Source organism: Electrona antarctica, assembly GCF_951216825.1.
Source record: "Electrona antarctica genome assembly, chromosome: 11".
Lineage (NCBI taxonomy): Eukaryota > Metazoa > Chordata > Actinopteri > Myctophiformes > Myctophidae > Electrona > Electrona antarctica.
The window spans coordinates 23,810,796-23,834,776 of NC_136792.1; the positions used below are offsets into that span (position 1 = coordinate 23,810,796).

At 41.6% G+C, this 23,981-nt stretch overlaps 1 protein-coding gene across 2 annotated transcripts; it reads right to left on the reverse strand.

Annotated features, from left to right (window-relative positions):
* Positions 1–119: 119 nt before the first annotated feature.
* eif4h (eukaryotic translation initiation factor 4h) lies at positions 120–22,795 on the reverse strand. 2 transcript variants are annotated; one of them, XM_079514748.1, is made up of 7 exons: positions 22,639–22,795; positions 15,173–15,360; positions 14,921–14,985; positions 13,142–13,259; positions 9,782–9,853; positions 6,541–6,723; positions 120–3,878 (listed from the first exon to the last, which is right to left on the reverse strand). In XM_079514748.1, exons 1-7 carry the CDS (start codon positions 22,701–22,703, stop codon positions 3,739–3,741), a joined length of 831 nt encoding a protein of 276 aa, XP_079370874.1. In that variant the 5' UTR covers positions 22,704–22,795; the 3' UTR covers positions 120–3,738. The 2 variants fall into 2 exon arrangements, with proteins under 2 accessions (XP_079370874.1, XP_079370873.1); XM_079514747.1 differs by lacking the exon at positions 9,782–9,853 and having other exon boundaries at positions 22,639–22,792.
* Between the last annotated feature and the right edge of the window lie 1,186 nt (positions 22,796–23,981).

The window sequence follows — 23,981 nt, forward strand, 5'->3', positions numbered from 1 at the left end:
ATAAAAAAAAAAAAGATTGCTTGGTATTAAAGGTGGGGGTCAAGTGCGGGAGTGCAATAATACAAATAAACAATTGTCAAATCTATCTTAACAGAGTAACAGACTCACTGTTACATGTGGCCGATGTACAGAGCAAACTTTATTCTTTTATTCTGTTTCAACTGATAGAAAATAAAAAAACAACTCAACTCAGCCCATCCCCTCCCTCCCACCATTTAAACACAATATTTTATCATGTAAGATGATACATTTTTTATTATTGCCATAAACAGTGTAGGAAACTTATGAACAAAAACAAAAAAAGAGAGTAAAAACAGGTGGTCTTTCAATCGTACAGTCAAGTTTTTTTTTCGTTTTTTTTTTTCTTTTTTCTGTTTTTTCTTTCCACATTCTCAATTTCATATCCAGTAAAAAGCCAGATAAAAAAAATGGTTTTGCTGCAGAAAAAAACTAAAATGAAACAAAACAAACAAAAAAGCTCTCTGGAGAGACTGGCTGCAGAGAGTAATAATAAGGCTTAATTTATACTTCATCCTATGACCCTTGGCTAAAAAAAAAGAAAGAACTACCGGTATGTATTTTCAACTGAATGTCATAAGATGAAGCATGAATGAGCCTTGAAGCCAACAACAGGGACACATGGTTCAGTTGTGTGGTGTGTAGATTCGTGCTTAATATTATGCTCCATCGCACAATGTCATGCATCGACAACAGATCTACAAGCCCGCAACGTCTCATCCATGACGCATTGTGGGCTTAAGTTGTAGATACGCAATATTTGGTGTGACGCCGTCGTGTGAATTAAGCATAATGGGGCTTCATCATGTGTGGGTTAGCTAGGAGACAGGATGTAACAGGAGTGTAGTACAACAGAGCCTTGTGTTTATTTTTCATTTTCCGATTCATTCGTATTACAGAAAGATCAAATTCTTTCAAATAAAAACATAAAATCAAATAAACTGGGTTCCAGAATCAGAATACAGTGGACATTATCAGTGTTTCACAGATAAATCAAGAGCGGCAATTTTGCAAACACCAACACAAGCTAGGATGTGGCTAACATTGCTAGCATGTAGCGAACACGGCTAGCATGATACAGCCAACACAACTACTAGCATGTAGCCAACACAACTAGCATGTAACCATCACAACTAGCATGTAGCCAACACAGCTAGCATGCTTGCTCAAAGTGAATGCATCCAAGGGGAGGAGCAAATGTGATACATTTGCATAAGTCCCTCCCCCACATCTCTGGTCAAATCAAAGTAAATGATCAAAGACCAAAGTCTTGGTAAGAATATTCAAGATAAACAAAATCATGTGTACTCTTACACCATACAGGCCAACATATAGACCGGATCAAACCAAACCTTCAAATAGGGCTGGGCAATTCATAGAAAATATATTGAAACCGATATTTAGAACCAACAACCGACAATATTACGCATGTAGGTTAAAGCCCCCAAAATGACTTTCTATCGATTACTCACCCCATAAAGATTGTTGCGTTTGTGTCGCATTCCTAAGCCAATAATTTGATTGGTGTCTCCATACGAAACCACTGCTGGTCATCAAATTATAATTTTAGGAAAGCGACAAAAAAACAAAAATATCCTTGAATTCAAGTCTCCATGAGGTGCGTAATAAATAGAAGAAAAAAATATTTTTGGCTGAACTATCCCTTTAATCGAATAATTTCAGAAGCAAGTCCTGTCTTATACCCTAGTAAGCCTACATGAAAGAACCGACTAGATTTATTTAAATGATTGACTAAATCGATTAGTCTGATTTAACCACTTCAACCTGAATCATACTTCGTTGTGCAATGGTGATGTGCAAAAATAGTGGAAATAGCCCATCTAAAAGTCACATAGTGAGCTTGAAGATCTGCTATTTTCACGATTAAAAATATATTAATCATTAACCGATGGCAGTAGTTGGAAATAATGGTGATACTGATTTTTCGCCCAGCCCTACTTTCAGATCCTTCTTGTGATGGATTGTTTTGAGGTGGGAGGAGCCAACCACACAGGCCAGGATGAGTGACAGAAAAAACGACCGTTGAGCAATCTAAAAAGTATTTCAATATACTGTTCTATACTTAACTACTTGAACCGTACATACCTTGTTGTATGACGAATTATGAAAATGGCTTATCTACAAGCTTGCGACATGCTGTGAGCTTGTAGATCTGCCATCTGCACTGCCTACATTTGCCGTCAATGCATGTTTGCCGAATGTTCACCCACTTTTGGTCAACCATCAATTTGTGCCATCCATTTCCGCCTAATGTTTGCATAGGGATGCTAGGGTTCAAGTGGTTAATAGGGATGCACAGATATGGAAATCCCAGGCCAATACCCATATCGATGTTTCAAAAATAACAATGTGGCCAATAGCTGATACCGATGATTATTTTGTCATTTAATCCCCATTTGTGCCAGGGAATCAAATAAATCTTCATTATAAAAGTGTTGAATCTGAAGCTTGGTAGGCTGCAGATATCAAACACACCAAAAGAGCCAGTGAAAAATGTATGCGTCAACAGATAAACATCCACAACAGCCATCGGTACCATGATAGCCAACTTATTTTGTCGATCTTCTGAATATTGACAGTTGAGTCAATGAGTCAAATATCATCCGGTATAGATATACGGCCGCTATATTGGGTCATCCCAAGTTAATAACGGTCTGCCACAATCTCAGTGGACCTGAATGGAGCAGCTCCACCCATATGGTGATTCAGGTAGAGATATAAAATGAAGAAAAAAATCTGACATGCAGTGACATTTAAAGACAATCCTTCCTCAATAAACTTAAACCCAATACTTAGTTGACCGGAGTCCCCCAGGGCTCTATACTAGGCCCCCTCCTGTTTTCGTTCTACGCTAAATTATCTCAGCCCGAAATAGCCAATGAGCTTGTACTGTAGATCTGCCTTTGTATTTTTTTTACGAATCCCAAGAATAGGGACGCTAGGATTGGTTAAGAGCTAAGAGGTGGTGTTGTGAATGTCTCTATACACAAACTATTCAGCCACACTGAAACGGAACTAGCCACCGCTTCTACCAGTTTACCAACCAAAATAAACAGAGCGCCACCTGGTGGAGGCTGAACAGAAGGCCTGTTCATCTGTGTACCGTGCCTCACCACATCAACCACACCGGACCGAACAAACCTCAACAGATGGAGACATTAGGTCTAGTCTGGCACAAACTAGAGGCATCATGCACGCACACGCGCATACACACACACACACACACACACACAACCCAGGTACAGTTTGGACATGCATGTGTGTTTGTGTGTAATCTATATATGTGTGTTTACGTTTGTATGTAACTGTATGTGTACTGTATTATGTAAGTGTTTGTATGTGTGTGATTGTTTTGTTTTTATTCCTTCTTAAGAATAAATATTTTTGCTCAAACTGAAAAGAAAAAACAGGAAGTGGTATTTGTATTAGTAGTAGAAGAACAAGGAGAGTTGTGTCATCTAATCAGCTGTTTAGAAGGAGGCGGAGCCACTGCCTTCCTTCCCGTTGGCATCATTTTCTTTTTAATTGTTTTGTGTTTTTTTTCTCTTCTTTTTTTAAGTCCTATCTATAATCCAACACACATGAACCAGTCCCCCCTCCTCATCATCATCATCATCATCATCATCATCATCACTGCCACCACCCACTCCTCCTCCCCCCACTACCCTGCCGCCCCAGCAGGAAGGGTCAAGCAAGTCTCTATTCTCCTTTCTCCTTCTCCTTCTCCTCCCGGGGCTTGGCGCCCCCGAATATGGCGGAGTGGGGATTGGCCACCTGGTTGAGCGGTAGCCCTACCGTGCGGGGTTTGAGCTGCATCCGCGGCCTCTGAGCACGTTCCTCTGCAACACAACAACAGAACATTACATTCATACATTAACCATTTAGACCCGAGGGAGATATTTTTTTTAAAGAAAAGAAAGAATAACGTTCCAACGCGAGGTATTGAGATCTGCTATTTTCAGTTTTGTGCAATAAAATCATTTAGGTCCTCGAGGCACGTCCTACTGGGAGGAGACCCCGTGGCAGACCAAGGTGCAGTTGGAGGAAACACATCGACTCACTGGCCTTGGAACGTCTCGGGATCCCCCAGGAGGAAGTCACTAATGTTGCTCTAGAGAGGAAAGTCTGGAACACTCTGGTGGAGCTGTTGCCCCCGCGACCCGACTACGGATAAGCGGTTGAAGATGGATGGATGGAAATCATTTATCATACTTGTATGATAAAGTAGGGCTTTAATTTACTGCCCGACAGTGACGATATATGCTTTCCTGGATTGAAAGGTATAACATGGTATAGGCTTTCCAGGTATAAATGCGTTAAGATTCAATATTTTACAGGTACTACCATTTTACATACATAGGAGCCACGCAGTGGAATGACCTCGAAACCAGTGTCAAACCGACAACCAATCTGAGGTCGTTGAAACAGCAGACAAAGACATGTCTATTAGAAAAGGTTCCCCTATAGAGGGTATTAGTCTAGGATAAATAAGGGAGCTCTTGTTTTATGTATGTATTGTACTGTATAATGTTACTGTCATGTTTGGTATTGAAATGTATTTTTAACTTATTCATCTGTTAAATGTGAGAGGACCTCAATAGAAATAAGTCGCTGGACTTTCTTGTGTAATCCTAGAAATGCTGTAACCATGTGGTTTAAATGCTTTTCATGAAATACTGAACCTTTGCCAAATACAAATGCAACATACAATATAACAATACATACATATAAACACACACGTCCATCCCAACGAATTAGAATAATCTGAAAAAGTTAATTATTTGCCATAATGTAATAAAAATAAATAAACTTTCATATATTTTAGATTCATTACACAACAACTGAAATAATTCAAGCCTTTTATTGTTCAATTCATCTCGATGAATTAGAATATTTTACGAGACCACTAAAAAAAATGTTTTCTTTTTTAAACGAGAAATGTCGACCATCTGAAAAGTATATTAATGTATGCAGTTAATACTTGGTCTGGGCTACTTTTGAACAAAGTATTTCATCAATGGGGCGTGGCATGGAGGTGATCAGCCTGTGGCACTGCTGAGGTGTTATGGAAGCCCAGGTTTGCTTTGATAAGTCGTAAATTAATTTGTATTGTTCAGTCTTATGTCTCACACCTTCCTCTTGACAATACAACCTAGATACTCTGTGGGGTTCAGGTCAGGCCAGTTGGCTGGTCAGTTAAGCACAGTAATCCCATGGTCAGTACACCAGTTACTAGTAGTTTTGGCTCTGTGGGCAGGTGCTAAATCGAGCTGGAAAGGAAAATTAGCATCTCCATGAAGCTTGTCAACATACTGAAGCACAACGTACTCTAAAAAGATGGCTGTGTTGAAATAATTGTTAAGTTTCCACTGTCAGTGGATCAACACCATAGCAGATAACATGGCCTAAACCCTAAATCATCACTGTTTTGTCATGTCCAGAGTCTCAACACACGCTGCTGGAAAAGGAAGATCAGCAATGTACGGAGGCACACAGTGCTGTAAAATATCATAATAGATGGTTGTGTTTAGACTCTGGACATGACAAAACAGTGATGATTTAGTTTAGGCCATGTTATCTGCTAGTGTTGCTCCAGTGACAGTGAAAATGTAATAATGGTTTCAACACAGCCATCTTTTTAGAGTACATAGTGACCTGACCTGAACCCCACAGAGAATCTTGGTTGTATTGTCAAGAGGAAGGTGTGAGACATTAACCTGACTCCGCCAGATGGGGCAGCAGAGAGTACACTGGGTTCCCCCCTCCTGCTCCCATCTGGGAACTCTCAGGCAGACTTGATGCCCGGCCACAAAACGGCCTGGCCAATCAGCAGCAGCTAGAGGCGGGATAGCTGCTGCTGATTGGCCAGGCCGTTTTGTGGCCTTATGTTAGTGAGACATAAGACTCAAATACAAATTAATTTACGACTGTTATCAAAGCAAACCTGGGCTTCCATAACACCTCAACAGTGCCACAGGCTGATCACCTCCATGCCATGCCCCATTGATGAAATAATTTGTTCAAAAGTAGCCCAGACCAAGTATTAACTGCATACATTAATATACTTTTCAGAAGGTCGACATTTTAGAAAATCATTTTTTTAGTGGTCTCGTAAAATATTCTAATTCATTGAGATGGGATTTTTTGATTTTCATGAGCTGTACGCCATAATCATCAATATTAAAACAATAAAAGGCTTGAATTATTTCAGTTGTGTAATGAATCTAAAATATATGAAAGTTTTTTTTTTTTTTATTACATTATGACAAAACTTTTTTCAGATTATTCTAATTCGTTGGGATGGACCTGTATATATATATTAAATAATATATTTAACTACTAAGTCCAATGTTTCATGTCAATATCCACAGTACTATCAAATAAAGGCAGAGAACCGCGAAAAAAAATACACACAATTTGGTGGTCCTTGGCATGTAGGACCCCCAAATATATGATCACTGATACAGATGTACAGTATTATTATTTGTAAGAAGTTGTCACCAGCAGAAGGTTCTCGGAAGTCCTCCTCTCCTCCTCCTCCACGAGGTGGGGGTCCGCCGTCTCTATAGCGACCCCCCATTGGAGCGCCTCCTCCTCCTCCTCCTCCTCCCCTCCTGTCATCTCCGCGACTGCCACCTCGACCTCGCCCGTAGTCATCACCTCTAAAACCCCCTCCTGAGCCCCCTGACAGACGGACATGAAGACAGAGACCGCAGTGGTTAGAGACAAGTTGAGGTTAGAGGTCAAGAGAACACCGAGTGAGAACAGGGAGCTTAGACTAGAGATGATCCACCTGGAACTGGGTCGTTAATGAAAGATGAAATGCATGATGGGAGACCACCAAGGGGCCAGTGAGGCTTTCCAACGTTGAAGCACTGGGCCCTAGCGGTAAGAGGAGGGACTGCAGGCGGACCCGTGGAAGTATGACGAGGAAACAGCTGCAGCTGGGCTTTAACGTTGAGCGCGTTTGCACTTTGCACGGTCCTTCCGGGTGCTTAAAAACGCCACTGAGCAACTTCCAACGACATGAATAGCGGGGGGGGGGGGGGGGGGGGGGGGGGGGGGGGAGGCGGAGCTTCGCGCCAGATCAGTCTCTATCCTTATATAGACCACAGGCAGACCTTCACTGGCTTCCTTGGAGGCTCTGTAGTCATTATGCTGCTATGGTTACCATGCTACGGTTGAGGTCAATTTATGCATTGCACCACAAGTGTAGAACAACGAAAAGTGTCATAAAAATGACATTTTTTCGTGGACAACTTTGCACTACTTCCTACCCCTGGAAAAACAAAAGATGCACAAGACTAGTCACTTTCTTGTTTACATTTTGTAGTGGCGACAGTCACACTGTCAGCGAGTCAGAGAGCATGAGCGCTCAAAACCCATAACGTGGTGAGACACGCAGCGGGACATGTTGTGACTGTGAGACACTAGTCGTTCAAAGCAGAAATTGACTTTAGTACATAATAACCAACATAAACACAATTTTAACAGAGACTCACAGGTCAGGTAATTACAGTTTCTCCCCTGCTGTTGTCATTTAGTGCCCCGTTATGTTCAGTTGTCATGTAACAACCCATTGTCATGTAACACAGTTGTGTTCAGTTGTCATTTAACACTCTGTTGTGTTCAGTTGTCATTAACACTGTTGTGTTCAGTTGTCTTGTAACTTCGTTGTGTTCAGTTGTCTTTTGTCTTTTAACTCCGTTGTGTTCAGTTGTCTTTTAACTCGGTTGTGTTCAGTTGTCTTTTAACTCGGTTGTGTTCAGTCGTCTTTTAACTCGGTTGTGTTCAGTTGTCTTTTAACTCTGTGTTCAGTTGTCTTTTAACTCTGTGTTCAGTTGTCTTTTAACTCTGTGTTCAGTTGTCTTTTAACTCTGTTAAATGGTAAATGGTAAATGGTGCATTTATATAGCGCCTTTATCCAAGGCGCTTTACATAGATTGTGCATTACATTCACCCATTCACACACACATTCATACACCGATGGCAGCGGAAACCATGCAAGGTACCAACTAGCACATCGGGAGCAATTAGGGGTTCAGTGTCTTGCTCAAGGACACTTCGACAGTAACTCTGGCAACCTTGCGGTTCCCATCCAGGCACTCTACCCCTGAGCCACCGCCGCCGTGGTGAACTGAACACTGTTGTGTTCAGTTGTCTTTTAACTCTGTTGTCTTTTAACTCTGTTGTGTTCAGTTGTCTTTTAACTCTGTTCAGTCTAGGGATGTCGGTAACGGATAATTTCCCATCCGGTTAGCCGACAGGATTAACCGGGTCATTAACGGATAATTGGTTGATTTTTTATTTATTTTTTGGCTACCCCAAATGTAATATGCATGTATAGGCTACATAATTAAAGTTGGTAGACGAAATGGTATACATTTATTTATGCTCCTTTTAAAAAGACAAACAAAAAAGCAACATTTAACAATATAAATAAATTGTTGTAGGCTTAATCATCAATAAACAACGCATCGCATCTGCATGCATGCATCTGCGCGTCTACAGTACAGAGGTCCGCCGGTTCTAGTCCAAAACATAAATAATTCCAGTCCAGATCTGAGCAGCCTATATCTATAAAGCCACTGGACGCATGGGCTAAGCCTTTTTTTATTATTAAGGAAGATCAGCATGCATGTCACCGTGTTCTGTTTGTTGACTTTTCGCTGACGAGAAAACCCTCAAACATCGATAGCACATGGCTAACTTGATAGCCGGGAGGAGGAGGAGGAGGAAGCGGCGGCGGCTGTAAACGTTCTCCCTCCAGGCCATTAATGGATTTAATAATGTAGGTCTCTGCATTGATACGGTCGACATGTTGTGTTAATCTCGTCTCGCTGTCACTCGCTTAAGTTTTGACTACCGCAAAGCTACCGTTGTAGCCAACTAGCCATTTGAAGTACAACAGAGAACTTTGGGACAACGACATTGCGGGGGCAGAAAACAGCGCCCGAGCGCTGCTGTTCATGCAGCCTGGAGTGTGACAAGCTGGCCGGCGCAAATAACAGCAATTTTAGGCATGTGTGCAACATGACAACTGTTTTAAAGTATTGTACAGTGACAACTACAGTCTCTGTAATGTTTATGTTGTACTATTACTAAAAACGATCTAAAATAAAAGGGATTTAAGATCAGAACACGCATTTATTATTATGCAAATTAACCGTAAAGCTGATAAGCATACCCGGATATTTCTTAACGGTCGGCTAACCGGCTAACCCCCGACATCCCTAGTTCAGTCCAACAATCACATTTGGACAACCGGATTAAATAAAACCACGTAGCAAGGCGCCTCCTGGAGGCAGTGCTGTGTCTCTTAATTAACGGACAGGGCTATCCTAGTGCTGGACAACACATCCGACTAATATGAAATTGTGGTGGACACTAGGTGGAGATCTCACCTCAGATTGAGCACTGTTTGGGTGGTAATGGGAGGATGTAGGAAGCGATAAAGGGAAGTGAGTTACCTATGTATTGTTTGAATTGTTTGGTTGGAAGTAAAGTTCAGAGACTCACATTCTCCGTCTGCTCGTCGCATTCCTCAACTTCCAGTGGTGACCTTGAAGTTTGAATTACTATCCTACTATGTTGTTTCCTTCAAGCACTAAATAGTGCTTGAAGGAATAGCTAGAAACATGCACACCTCCGGGGAGCGCCCTGCTTTGCCTAAAAAAAAACAATGACCGATTGAGAGCGCATGTGATTGGCTGTTATACTATCAGCATCATCATGATCACACCTCCTGAGTTGTCATTGAAGTCATCTCTGGATTCTCGACCTCCGCGGCCACCCATTCCACGCGAACCTCTACCTGCAGGTAACAATGTCAGGTTAACACCAGAGGTGCACAGGAGAGGAAGAAGAGGACCTCTCCTGGAGGACAAAGAGAGGAAGAGGAGGGACATCCTGTAGAAAGTAAAGTATAGTCTGAGTACTCTGTCTGTCCTACCGAGACAAACAACATTAACTAGTCTTCTAAAGACAATAGAGCACCGAAGTCTGAAGTAATTTACATTGCTGTAATTGTTTTTGGTGATTATGATTGTTTGATTTTAAATTGTTAAGCAAAGTTAGCCGAAATCTTCCCACCCTTTTATCTCTGAATCTAATTCCAGATTCCGTAAAGTAAATTAATTCATGAATCGGGTGGTCCGTGACCCTCCCGCGATAAGATTGCTTATCCATGAGCCAACATCCGGTTAATCGCCCTATTTTTTTCCTTTCCTCGGCACATGAATGGACTGAATTCGTCACGGACTGAAACAAGTCTTAACCGTTTACGTACATAGGACGTCGCCACACATCCTAGGGGTCCCAATCGACGTGTACATCCGACGTGTGAGGACGTCTTAGCGCATCCTCAATGATACGGGGCGAGATAAGAATATTCTGAATTTTTCCCTTTTTTTATTTGTCAGTTCGCCTTTCGGCTACCGTATGCTACACTCTAGGCAATTGTTAGCTTACCATTTACCTAGCCGTTGAATGACTCGTCTCTCCTAATCCAGGGCGCTCTCCGTGGTGTTGAACGGATCGATATACTGGCGCTTCATTTCTGCTCCTCATCCGTCTCTCCCGCAAAATATGAACGCTTTTTGGATCATATATCGTATTAACTAAAACGATCGCAATTGAATGACTGACGTCAGGACTTCTGTACTCTATTAACACGGTCAAATTGAGAATTTCTTATTCCAAACTCTGCACATAAAAATAATAGATGTATTGTCTGTGTCTTAAGTAGATTTCCTTTGGAATGGAGGCGTGTTGGGCCTCACTCAATCAGTCTCAGCCGACTGTCCCGCACCCTTGGCTTTGGCATCGATGGGAACTACAGACGCAGCGGTTTGTGTCTTGTTGTGCAGAGAGAGAGCGAGAGAATAGCAGTGAGGGACCTTTATGTTACTGCATTGCCCATTTCTCACTACAAATGTTTTGAGTTGGATAAAGAACGTAGCAGTCCAAGAGTGTCAGGAAAATCAGGTGAAAGTGGAGGAACGTGAAATTATGAATGAAATCATGATTAATAATATTCATAAGGGCTTGCTTATGTAATTACAGGACTACCTCTTTCCCAGACCCTTCTACCCGATGGGCGTGATTATATACCTAAATCTAACCACCTCACAAAACTATGCCTAAACCTAACCTTAAAATATCATGTAATCAAGCAGTACATTTGCGTGATTAAGATTAGACTTTTAGCGACTAATTCCAGCAAGCAAACACTGAAAACATGGAGGTTATTATGGAATTGTTATGATCATAATCGACAACACAAAGCTACATTACCCAGATTTAGTGAAACAGTAGAATAATGTTCCAATCCTAGAACAGCTAGACTAAAAAGTAAAATCAACCAATAGAGGAGAGAATTAGGAGGAGGAAGGGACAGAACCTGAACAGAAATAGGAAGCAAAGCGGTTAGTGTCCGATCATCCGATGCCAAGCAGACAGGCTGTAGAGAGGGGTCAGGATTAGTAATATTGCTCTCACTACAACAATGGTTCTCAAACTGTTTCACGTCAAGGTGATCCAAATTATGTGTTTGTATTTGGCTGGGGACCCCACATCTGAAAAGATTTTGTGCCAGGGAGTCCCACCCCATAGAAGATCTGTCTTTTTGTTGAAAATTGCAGATCTACAAGGCTAAAAGTGCACTACCCTTAGGGACTCCACGGATCCCACTTTGAGAACCACTGCAGTGCAGAGACAGGGAGAAATGTATGCAGGTTAGGATAAGCGACTGTCCTCCAAGTCGGTGCTGAAGTCTGTGATGAAGAAGCTCAGGTTATGTCCTTCCTTCCTCTAAGATTTCCACCACACCATAAAAGACCAGCTTTGTTAATATTATAATAATAATAATTATAACATCACAGAGATGCCTGTATGGCACAGGGGTCAAGTAAGTGCTTGGCCAGCACCGAGGAGTCAAAAGAAAAACATGAATAAAAGGGATTCACAAGACCCCATATCTGTGAGTAGCAACCGATCCTGATGGAGAATGTACTTTGTGTTGCTCTTAAGCAAATCAGATGTTTTTCTGCTTTTTTAGACACCACGGTGACATAAAGTGACTCGGAGGAGAGAGTAAACATTCGGGTTACAGGAACACGTTCTATTAGACTTAACTAGGGCTGGGTTTGTTTTTCCTGAGGTTTTTTTGTTTAGGTGGTTGCCGTTTAAGTTACAGGAGTGCACATAGTGTGTGATATGAAATGTGAGCACACCATAAACACAATAATCATTGTTTGTTTATCATCACTGACTGTCTGGAGACATTGCTTGTTCACCACGGTGAGAACAAATGCATGCAGTCCCAGCCCTAGACTGAGCACAGTTGACGTTTTATTAGCCTGAACACTCAATGTTTTATTAGACTGAACACAGTTGTGTTATATTAGACGTCACGTAACAGTTAAGTTATATTAGACTGAACACAGTTAACTTTATATTAGACTGAACACAGTCATTTAGAATTTTATAAATTGCTGTTCTTGTTTGGCATGCTGCTGAGAAAACACTCCTGAAAACAGGTCAGGAGTAAGCTCTGAGCATGCCTGGAGTCCCAGGAAGTGGCAGACACATTTCCTGTTCCAGTTCAGTTTCCCATAGCATTATTTGATTGGAAAACACGTGCTAATGCGTTTCCAGTTCTAACCTGCCAATCAAGCAAACTTGTGGGAAACTGAACTGGAACAGAAATCAGACAAATCTGATTTGCCCACTGCCCAGCCAGTAAAGTATGCAAATATGTGGTGGGTTTCTCACCAGAGGCATTTTTTACATTTTCCCTACTGTGGAAATGCAGGTTTCACACAGATTCATGCCAGGCTAAACCGGAACAGGCTATGCCACAGCCCAGCTCCATCATTGTTCAAAGTAAAAAAAAAAAAAAAGAAAATAATTAATTAAGATCACATTAATAAAGACATTTAAAAAGTAAAAGAAAATATCTAAGGCATTTCAATTTGTTACTGAATTTCCAATTACAAACTTAATAGCGTGAGTAAGTCATAGCTATTATTATAGTAAATCATTTAGGTGTAAACCATAGCTCTTTTTATAGTGAATTTAGGTGTAAGAGTTCATATATTACCCGTGTTGTCATCCTTGCGGAATCCAAAGCCGCCTCCTCCTCCTGCTCCTCCTCCTCCTCCTCGCTCCTGTCTTCGTCCTTCGGCGATGTCCACCCTGAGAGATCGCTCGCCTAGCAACTGGTGGTCAGAGGTCAACAAAGTTCATGTCAACTTTATTATGGCCAATAGACAGGAATATAATTCAATGAACCACTATTGCCCAGTGTTTTAAAGCTCCAGTCCTAAAGTCAAGTCCTACCAAGAATTTGAACCACGGTCCCCGACCGTGCAAGACTGCATTTAATGAGCTATAACAGAAAGCCTGTTTGGGTATTTAACTTGCCGCAATACCACTTGTCAACCAGTAGTGGTCTCACCCGACCACTGGAGCTAAAGGTCTAAATAAAAGAGCAGGGAGACCAACCACTGCAGTTGTGTTAATAGTTGAACGTACTCTACCATACAGATCGGTCAGAATAGCCCTAGCCTTGAAGGTGTATTTCAGTTTAAAATAATTTTGTTGTCATTTTAAAGTCTACTCAGGCTTTTGCGTGCACACTAGGCCTGTCCCCTGAAAGTCGACGATTCAATAGTCAGTTGAAGACACCCTCAGTCGACGCAAATTATTTGATACAAGCCTTCTGTGTTTTTCCTGGTATTTCTGCCTTTTATAGTGTCAGTTACTAGCTTGAGTGCGTCATGTACTTCTAATTTACTATATCGACTACTTCCTGAAAGTAGACTTAATAAAACCAGTTGACTGATCATATTACGAGAGGTTCTTATTTTGAAATCCGCCGTTTTGAGAGGAAATAATTATTCTGTTGCAACTTGCAGCCAAGCTACTATAACGCTGTTCAGATGCAAGTACGAACTGACGTGGATTAAAGATTTAGGCTAAAATTCATATTTATGACATGAAAACGGTGCTCCTGTGACTTAAACAATTTGAGTTGTTCACTTCAACTGAGTTTGAAGTGTGTTAAACTGTGTTAAACTCTGAACGTCTGCAGAATTGTGGTAAATTATCTCATGCTGGCTAAAGCACTTCTGCGGTAAACAGAGACATCCACCAAAAGCTTAGCTCTGATAAAAAGTTGACAACATTTCAGTCTTTCCCCTTATTATTTATTTTTGCCTTGCACCAGCGACTACTGGATGTGCAACATAGCTCTTTGATACCGTTTAGCATTGTGCTTAGAACTGTATGTAGACAGTCTGAAAGATTTGTGATTTAAAATAAGCAGTCTGCCATTATTTAGTTAACAGATTCATTCAATGTTCAAAAAATATCAATATGGCTCTGTTGCCCTTCACTTTGTAATGCAGTGAAACACTTGCAACCTCCAATAAAAAGGTCAATATAGCCTATTTTCTACATAAAAATGAATAGTCAAATTTTTGTATTACAATCCCGAATGGATTGTCCCCGACTCAGGATTTATCTAGTGACTAGATTCAATAGGTAGATATTTGATCGTCGCCCACATCTTATATAAGACTATTCAACATGTTAATTCTATTAGAATCAATGAAAACACATGTGCCTGGTTTTGGGGACTTTGAAATAGGACCTATTTCATTCAACAAAGAATTGTTTGTCTTTGGGTCTTCTAAATGTTATTTATAATGAAAAAGTAACGCCCCCCTCACGCATTTAGACATATCAGTCCATTTATGTTCGTACAATAAATTAATTACCTAGGTAATTAATTTATTGTACCATCATAAAGGGACGAAATATGGAGATTTTGCCTGACTGCAATGATTATACACACACACACACACAAAGTACTCACAGCGCCATCATATGTCAGAGCTTCTTTTAAAGACTCCAGCTCATCAAATTCTACATAACAGAAGCCTGGAAAACAAAGAAACTTCATCAGTTAAAGAAAGCAACAAACATCAAACACAGTATGTTTTTGTTGAGGTCTACTGTATGCATTCATTGTTATTTAAGGCAAAACGTATATATATATATATATATATATATATATATAATCTCAAATAATTGCGACACATCATGAACTCCATGCATCCTTCCTGACCTTTGAACTTGTCCGTCTCTTTGTCTCGGACAAGGCGGACACTGCGAACGTTGAGGTCTTTGAAGATTGCGTCGATGTCCCCCTGGACAGTGTTGAAGGGCAGGTTGCCCACGTACGCTGTGAATGGAGGATCTTCAGGAAGCTCCTTCTGCTTCCTGGGGGCGCCAGGACCCCCACCTCCACGGGGCCTAACACAAAAAAAACATGCCAAGAATTGTGAATCCAGGCGGTTGAGAGCCTATTAACCTATTAACACACGCAGGGATTATGGCCGTTTTTACGTGAGTGGTCGTTAGCTAAATAAAAGAGATATATTTTTTTCTACAACTGGATTAAACGACAATTTATCAAATGTCGCTCTCTCCGGCATGGCTACCTGTGCAAAGGTAAGTTTATTACGTTATCTCTGGCACGGCATCTAGCCAGTTAAGACCTGAGGCCGATTCTGCAAATGCCATCTAAATCACTAGTTTTCTTTTTCGTGCCAAAGACCCACACATTGATATGTATTTGACCGCGGACCCATTTTTCAAACACTTTCAGGATGTACAAGCTCACAGCACGGCACGAATCTGAATCTAAAATAACAGATGCTTTCACAGTTTTAATGGTTTAAAAGTACCATGATAATGTTTGATAAAAGCTTTAATTTAACTAATTTATTTTGTTCCGTCTTGTTAAGCGACCGAGTACACTCCCAAGAAAAGTGATGTATAAATTAAAATGTATGTATTATTATTAACCCTTCTCTTAGTCCATGGGCCAGACCAGAAGTGAGGGACATTTTTGGTGGCAAAATCTATTTGCTACCATTTTGTTTGCTGGGTCCATATAAGTACTTTGAGACATGATAGCATTTTCAAATGAGTAGCTTTAATACTTTTTTGGGACAATCATTGTTTCCCCATTAACTCCCATTATATGCAGAGTAGGATTTTGTGCAGTTTACTGTAGATGTTATGTTACAATTAAGTTTATTCACACTTATAATTATACACACACACACACACACACACACACACACACACACACACACACACACACACACAAATGCTATGACATAAAAGTATGTTATAAAAGTATATAAACATGTAGGCCTATAGTAATAAATTAGCATAATTGGCTAAATATACCCCAACACAAGAAATTACTATAACTTTGCTTTACTTAACTTAGAAAGGTGAGTCTATGTTTGTGATGTATAGAAATTAATCTGTTACCATGGTGCAATCATGCCACCTTTTTAATTTGCAAAAGTCGAAATAAGGACATTTCTACATTTTTCACATTTAGTCAATGATTATCTTAGTCTCTAAGACTCTGAGTCTATACATGTCCTGAAATTCGTATCTTGCCATGACTAAATTATTCAACCTTTTGTCATTTAGCATATTTGCATAAATTATGAAATAATTAGGCTGAAACCCATAAATAGCCATTATGTTTTGCTTTACATTTATTGAGAAGGATCTTACAGTCTAAAGTCTGTTTTGATGTCCATACAATAATGTCTTGTCATAATTAAGTTAAATGTAACCTTGATGACTTTAATCCTGGGGCAAGCCTTGGTTTGGCTACTTTCAATAATAATAATAATAATGAATTGCATTTTATAGCGCTTTTCCAAGTGCTCAAAGTGCTTTACAATGGTTAATTCATTCATACATTGGGAGCGGCGAACAGTTGATGCCAGCGTCCTCACTTCCCACATTCACACACCAATGGTGGCAAGCTCACACCGACCAACTCATTGGAGGCAATGTAGGGTTCAGTGTCTTGCCCAAGGACACTTCGGCATGTGGACAGGAGGAGCTGGGATTCGAACCGCCGACCCAGGGATCATTGGACGACCTGCTCTACCTCCTGAGCCACAGCCGCCCGCGTCTTCAAGTCTTCATGCGCACAACTGAAGCTGAGGATGTCCCGGTCGTGGACACCATGTCAACAGATGACCTGTCACCCTCTTGGGGTTCCTAGCAAGATGTCCCTGAGGGCTTAGCAGCCACTACTTATTGAAATGACAGTTGACATCACACCATCATATATGGCCGTCATTCCCTCATGCCTAGTGACACATCACGTCACCATATATGGCCATCAGTCCATCACGCCTTATGACACGATCCATATATAGACGAATTCAGAAACGGGTCTCATGGTCTCAGCTTACGTATTTCCTGTAGGCGGACTCGACATAGCTGCGGGGTTTAAACCCTCACCAGGCGCACCTCTTCTACTACAGTGAACGGTAGAGTGACTGATGTTAGTCTGCCTCAAGTCAAACGTTACTCTTTTACCTGCTTTTTACTAACACTAACATTACAAAGATGCAGAACATCAAGATGAACCTGTTTAGTTTATGGCTGGTCCAACAGTAGTGGCAACATTCCCAAAAAAAAACAAAAAAACGGAATGTCAAAATATCCACCGCGGGGTCTGAGACCAGAGCCATTGAGTAATGGTTGAGACGAAGCAGTGAAAGGTCCTGAAAGATACATAACGTCAGTCTTACCCAATACCCAATCTTTCTGTTTTATGAACACATGGCTGCTGTACTTTATACCTCATACTAAGCATTTAAAGTAAAGAAAAAGAAGAGGTGCGCCTGGTGAGGGTTTAAACCCTGCGCTATGTCGAGTCCGCCTACAGGAAATACGTAAGCTGCGACCATGAGACCCGTTTCTGAATTTGTCTATAGCCGTCTCCATATATGAAGATCAGGACACTGACCTCATCAAACCCTGGATAGCCATACATGGAGAAGACTGGATCATCACCTAGATCTGCATATATGGAGCTTCAAAACTGGAGCTGACCTGTTCTGACATTCCATATGTTGATCCTTCCCTACCCGTCCTTCCTCTTCGATGTCTCCCTTTTGACCGATACCTGTCCAAGTGTCCATTCAAACTCTAGACGGGCCTGCCGCATTGCCCAGCAGCCGGCAAAAACTAGAGTTCTCAACAGGCCTGAAAATTAAGGCGCTCCATATATGGCCAGTACAGAATTTATTCCATATGTTGATCTGACCCCCCATGCCCAGCAATCTGAAGTCATTTGGGCTCCTAACTGATATGACATCTCTTATTCTTATAGCTATGCTGATTTTAGACTGGATGCGGGGGCCACCAGCACAAATGGCTGTGCTGGAACTTGTGTACGGACCTGCAAGCTTTCAGACTGCTCCTGCCTTACCAACAAATTAAAGTGCACAGAAATGTGCAAGCTACAAACCTGTAGCAATCAGAAGGAAGATGAAATTAAACTGATCGATTATGTGATGATAATCATGATGAAGATGATGAATACTGAATAATTGATATTGATATGACAGTGATGTTATGATGATGTTCATTGATTAAATTGAGTGAAAGACAGATAATTCTTCATTTTTCCCTCTGTATGACGTGTTTTATTCAAAAACAGTTAGGCAATTTTTCATTCTGTGAATCTATGGTTGGTGTCTTTGAAGGCTGATAACTGCAACTAAGCTACCACTTAGGAACTGCTATCATGTTGAAATATTATCTAGGGATATAGACCTTTTCAAAAAAACATGATAGCATTTGCCACCTTGAATGTCCCTCACTAGTGAAGATTCTGGTCTGGGCCCATGGACTATCTCTATCAACTACTGTCGAAATGCTTTTGAGCAAAGCACTTGAACCCCAGCATCACTATTATGGGCATGTCATAATATAATTGGCAACCAATTGCTGAAAATATTAGCTCCACACAGCTCACAATGCCTTGCAGATCAGCTATTTTAGCCATTTAACTAAGACAAGGTATAAAAGTTTAAACCGGTAACCAACTCCCAAAGGTCTTTCAGAATCTGATCAGCTGATTAGGGCTTCATTGTTTAAAAAATTCAACCAACTTGTTACATTCAACTATATGGTATTGTGTGCTCCTAGAGCAAGGCATCAACCCTTGACAGAAGACCCATTTAATCAACATTAAATAGGCCAGTGGTAGGTACCCTCACAAAAAACATGCAGTAATCCTGGTCTCTAATGATGGAGGGGAAAGGAACTGGTCGGAACAACGTGTTCCTTGCACGCGATACGTCCTACCGGGGAAACTCTCCCCTGTCAGGTGAAAAGAAGCAGCTTGGACTCCTCATGCACACAAGGAGGCATGAGGTCAGTCCACTGCCCCCCCCCAGGTTGGCAGAGGAAGTGTAGCGCCCATGATTACATTAGATAATTGACACTGGGTGAAAAAAATGGGTTTCAAAATCGTGGGATAAAACTGTTCCCAACTGTTGGTCCCCAAATTATTATTATTTATTTATGTATTTTTTGGGTATCTGCACATTTTAAGTTAAAATTGTATGATTTCATAACACCAAATTGTCAAATATTATGTAAGAAAGATGCAAACATTTATCAGTGGTCGCGGCCTGAAAAGTTTGGGAACGCTTGAAAGGCTTGATACTAGGCTATGTGTACTGACTGATAGCAGTCATAGTCCGGTTTCCAGTAAAGAGGTGACCACGGAAACTACAACATGACATCACGCCGCAGTGGTCACCACTCATTCAACACTCTGTTGTTACTAACCGGTGGTCACCTCTTCACCCTGGCAGGTAAACAAAACGTTCAGGCAGGTGGATTCTGCTTTCACGTTGCCCGACCGGGCAAGTGCTTGTTTCAGAGGGGTATCAGTCTATAACACAAGATATATTTGTCTAAACACCTGAACGTGGCCAGACCTATAATGTGCCGTTTTCACTGTTGCCACACAAATATGTGTGTGAACCCATAGTCATAGGAGGTATTTGGCATAAACATTGAGGTGTGACATTTTTTTATTCAAATTCTACCTAGCATTTTATAATGGACAATTTACTTTTCGGGCAAGTGGGCATGACATTTGGGCAAGTAGAACATGACCTGTACTTGCCCGACGGTCAGTAAGCTAAACTTGATTCAGCAATATCTGTGGCAGTGTGCGAGCAAAGTTTTTAAATTCCAGAGTTTAAATCCTATTGCCTGAGGGGATGGGACCATCAGCTGAATGTGTTCAGCTCGACTGAGTGATTACATTAGTGAATGACACAAGCCCACCATCGCTGTGATTGGCTGAGAAGCACAGCTTCCTGTTTAACCAGGAAATACTCCACAATATTGGTTGAGAAAAGCCATTGCAGGATTTGCAGCTGGTCTTTAAAGTGGCATGAAGCCTAGGCTGGTTGATGCTTGTTTTCATAAAGCAGATAAAAAGCAGGTCAGTAAGCAACACAATAATGGTTGTGTTAGAATTGGGTGTACCCATAGGTGTGCCAACTTGCAAACATAGTTACCAAGTAAAAAGTAAGGAGCCTTATGTGGTGCATAATTGCATATCTCCTGTTCTTTAGCATGAGGCAGCTTGATGTACAAGTACACGCCCTGGACATGACGCTAGCATGTCGCAGGGACATAACAATCAGAGTCGGACCCTTGATGCCGAGCATGCCATCGGGTACCATTTTTATAGTCTCTGCTTATGACTTGGCTGGGAATTGAACCCCTGACATCCCAACCACAGGCCAGACACTCTAACCGCAAGACCACTTAATGGTAAAGAAATAAGAGTCAATGATCAATGCACATTGACACACCTACATCTAAGACACCCATTATTAACTGTATTAGCTGCAGTTGTGTTGCTTACCATACATCACATGTACTCTATAGATCATTTACATAAAAATAGCAGATCTACAAATTCACAACATGTCGGAATGTGACATTCTGTTTGTAGATGTGCCATTTTCACTCTTCCCCAGAATCCCCACACATTTTCAAAATATGACATACCCCAAATGCCAGGTTTGAAGTGGTTAGGGTTACTTTTCTCTCTTTTTTCAGTGTTATTACTGCACTATTAAGGAGTTAGCTATGTTAAAGTTGCAGGATAATAAGAGACTGTATGACAAGTTGTATTAACATCACATTACAAACATACAGGGAGGCAGACAGTGGATGAAAGCAAGCAATGATTTTTGTGCTACATATTTTTAAAGGTCCCAAGTCTGACTCCCATGCCCCCCTTCCCTTATGATCTTTGGCGTTCCTCCAAGGGTGGCCGCAGAAACAATGCAGAAACCGTCTGAATGCACAAGGACTACAATGATAATCCTAACCCCCACATTTCAATAACAAGTTAATTTTAACCAGCCAGGCAACAAGACTTTTAGGGTATGACCACCAGCACAGGAGTTATGAAAATGTCCACTGAAGATTAATGAAGCTTGACATAATTTTGAAGATGTAGCCAACATACACACACATATGTAGTTGATCTTGTGTGCATTATTATAACATTGCTTCTCATTTGCAGAGTTTGAGCACGTATATAATGACATTGCTTGTATTATGACATATGTCATAATACGAGTCAATTATGTGACATGTCTCTGACTTGTTTCTTTCTTTCTACATTCTTTACACATTTAACTACAACTGACGGGAACTTGTAACAAAGAAGACATTTCCCTCACTCCTTCACAATTCATACCTGTAAACCTGTGATGTGTCAAGCTAAGGTTGGTTGGTGGTGCACAGCCCTGGGCGCCTTGGGCCATGCATTACTCGGTAAACATAAGTAAACAGTAATCACCAGTTATGACATCATAATCAATAATCGGATACCATATCATAACCAGCCTGCCATGATGTGTCGGACAACCTGTATTCCTGGGGGACGCCCCCACGACCACGCTCCACCACCACCCCAAACAGTCCCAGCAGGGATGTTTAATGGAGGGACGGCCGAGAGGCCCGACCTGCAGGGTGCTGCAGTTAGCATGTTAGCCCCCTTCATGGTTGTAAACATGCTTCTTAACGATGTTTTTTCCACATGCATGCAGCCTGCTTCACAGAGTACCCCCCCAACCCCCCTGTGTACCCCACATACTGACAGGTGGATTCACCTGTGCAGAATGCAGACGCAGGCAGCAGCCAGCGAGCTGCAGCAGCAGAAGCAGCTCCGCCATTCCACACACCGTGACCGTCCAGTCTGACACCAGCCAAACCATGTGGTTTGCACTTCAGCTCTCCCAAGGGGTCCTCCTCCTGCTGCAGACCTGGTCCAGACCCTGGTGGTCCGCGGACCAGATCCTCAGCAAACCCAGGAGGCGGTGGACGGAAACCCTTTTTAGCGACGTGTTTTTAAATAAAAGCTAAATGGTGTTGTGTTAAACCTCATGGGGTTTGGCATACTAGAGTGTGCAGCAGCGTTGTATATGATGCTAGGTTAGCAGGCCCCGGCTAGTGCGGCGCCAGGTCCCCGGTGTTTCCCAGCGCTCCCCGGCCGCCCTCCCATTCACCTCGACCGGGCCGCGGCACCCAGGCGCTGCCCGGGGAGCGCCGGTCGGGCCCTGCGACGCCCAAACCCGCTGCACGAACGGTTTTTTGCGGTTATACCCGCACGGACGCGTTTTCCTCCGGTTGTGTGCTGTGCCGTGCTCCACTCACCCTCTTCCCCCGCCGAAGCTGCCATAAGCCCGGTCCCGGTCATCGTAGTTGTCGTAGTCCGCCATGTTCCACACGATGTGCTGCTGTCCACACGCTGCAGCGGGGACTCTTTTACCTTGAATTCTATTTGACAGGCATCTCCCCTCAGTCCCCGTACTGATGGCATCAGCAGTTTAAACTTGGAGGGGTGTCGTCAGTCGTACCTTACAACCTTGGAAGCACTATATTTATTTATCTATTTATTTATTTAACATTGGGTATTGCAACATGTATTATATCACTATTATTGTGAATAATACTCATCATCACCATCATCATCATCATCATCCTCATCATCATAATAATAACAATAATAATGATATGATATAACAATGATAATTTTATATGATGTTTGTGATAAACCATGCATCTGCATGTATTGTCAAACTCGTGATACTAACTATTAAATGTATAACAGGAAATGCTGTTATGCAAATACATGTTAAGGTATAAAAGTGCCTTGTGCTCTCAGTTTAGCTGTCCAGTGTGTGCCTGACTCATCATCACAACATCCATGCTGCTGATCATCATCATTCATCACCACCTCTGTGTTTTACATGCCAATAATCCTACCACATAGTAACACTAATATTACACACACAGTGCAGGCAAACAGCAGTAGCACGAGTACACACTCACATTGACAATACATGTGTTTAGGACTTCCATTCAGACTTCTAAGCAACATGATATTGAGATCACATGCATTATTTTGAATACACTACATTTAATTTAGGACCTCAATAAATGGCAGTGGCACTGATTTCAACGTTCTGCTTTTCCGTCTTTTTTTCTTCTTCTTCTAATTAGTTTATTTTGCTCCTTGAGCTAGTACAAAAGTGAAAGCCTGCATAGGCTAAACAAGCGAATCACCATTGTGTCGTGACTCGTGACAATAAAGTTGATTGACTGACTGACTGACTGACTGACTGACTGACTGATTGATTGATTGATTGATTGATTATCTGCCTGCCACTGATATGACTACCTCTATAATACTTCATAGTAATAGCTACTACCACAGTAATTTAATTTAGGCCTTAAAAACAAGGCTCCATTCCAGACATCCCAAAACAAACGGGCCAGGTAAGCTTGGCCTTACTTGAGTTACTTCTACAACTCACCTTACCCCTGCTCATTTTGCTGGGCGTCCATACCTCCTGAGAGGAAGCAACAGTGCCTCTTTTGCCCCTACTGCTACTCATAGTCACCTAGTCACATAGTCACATAGGTTAACACGGACATTGCTGTTCCTTGGAGTGGTTGCACCACTCAAAAACCGAGTGCATTGCCATACTGTAAAC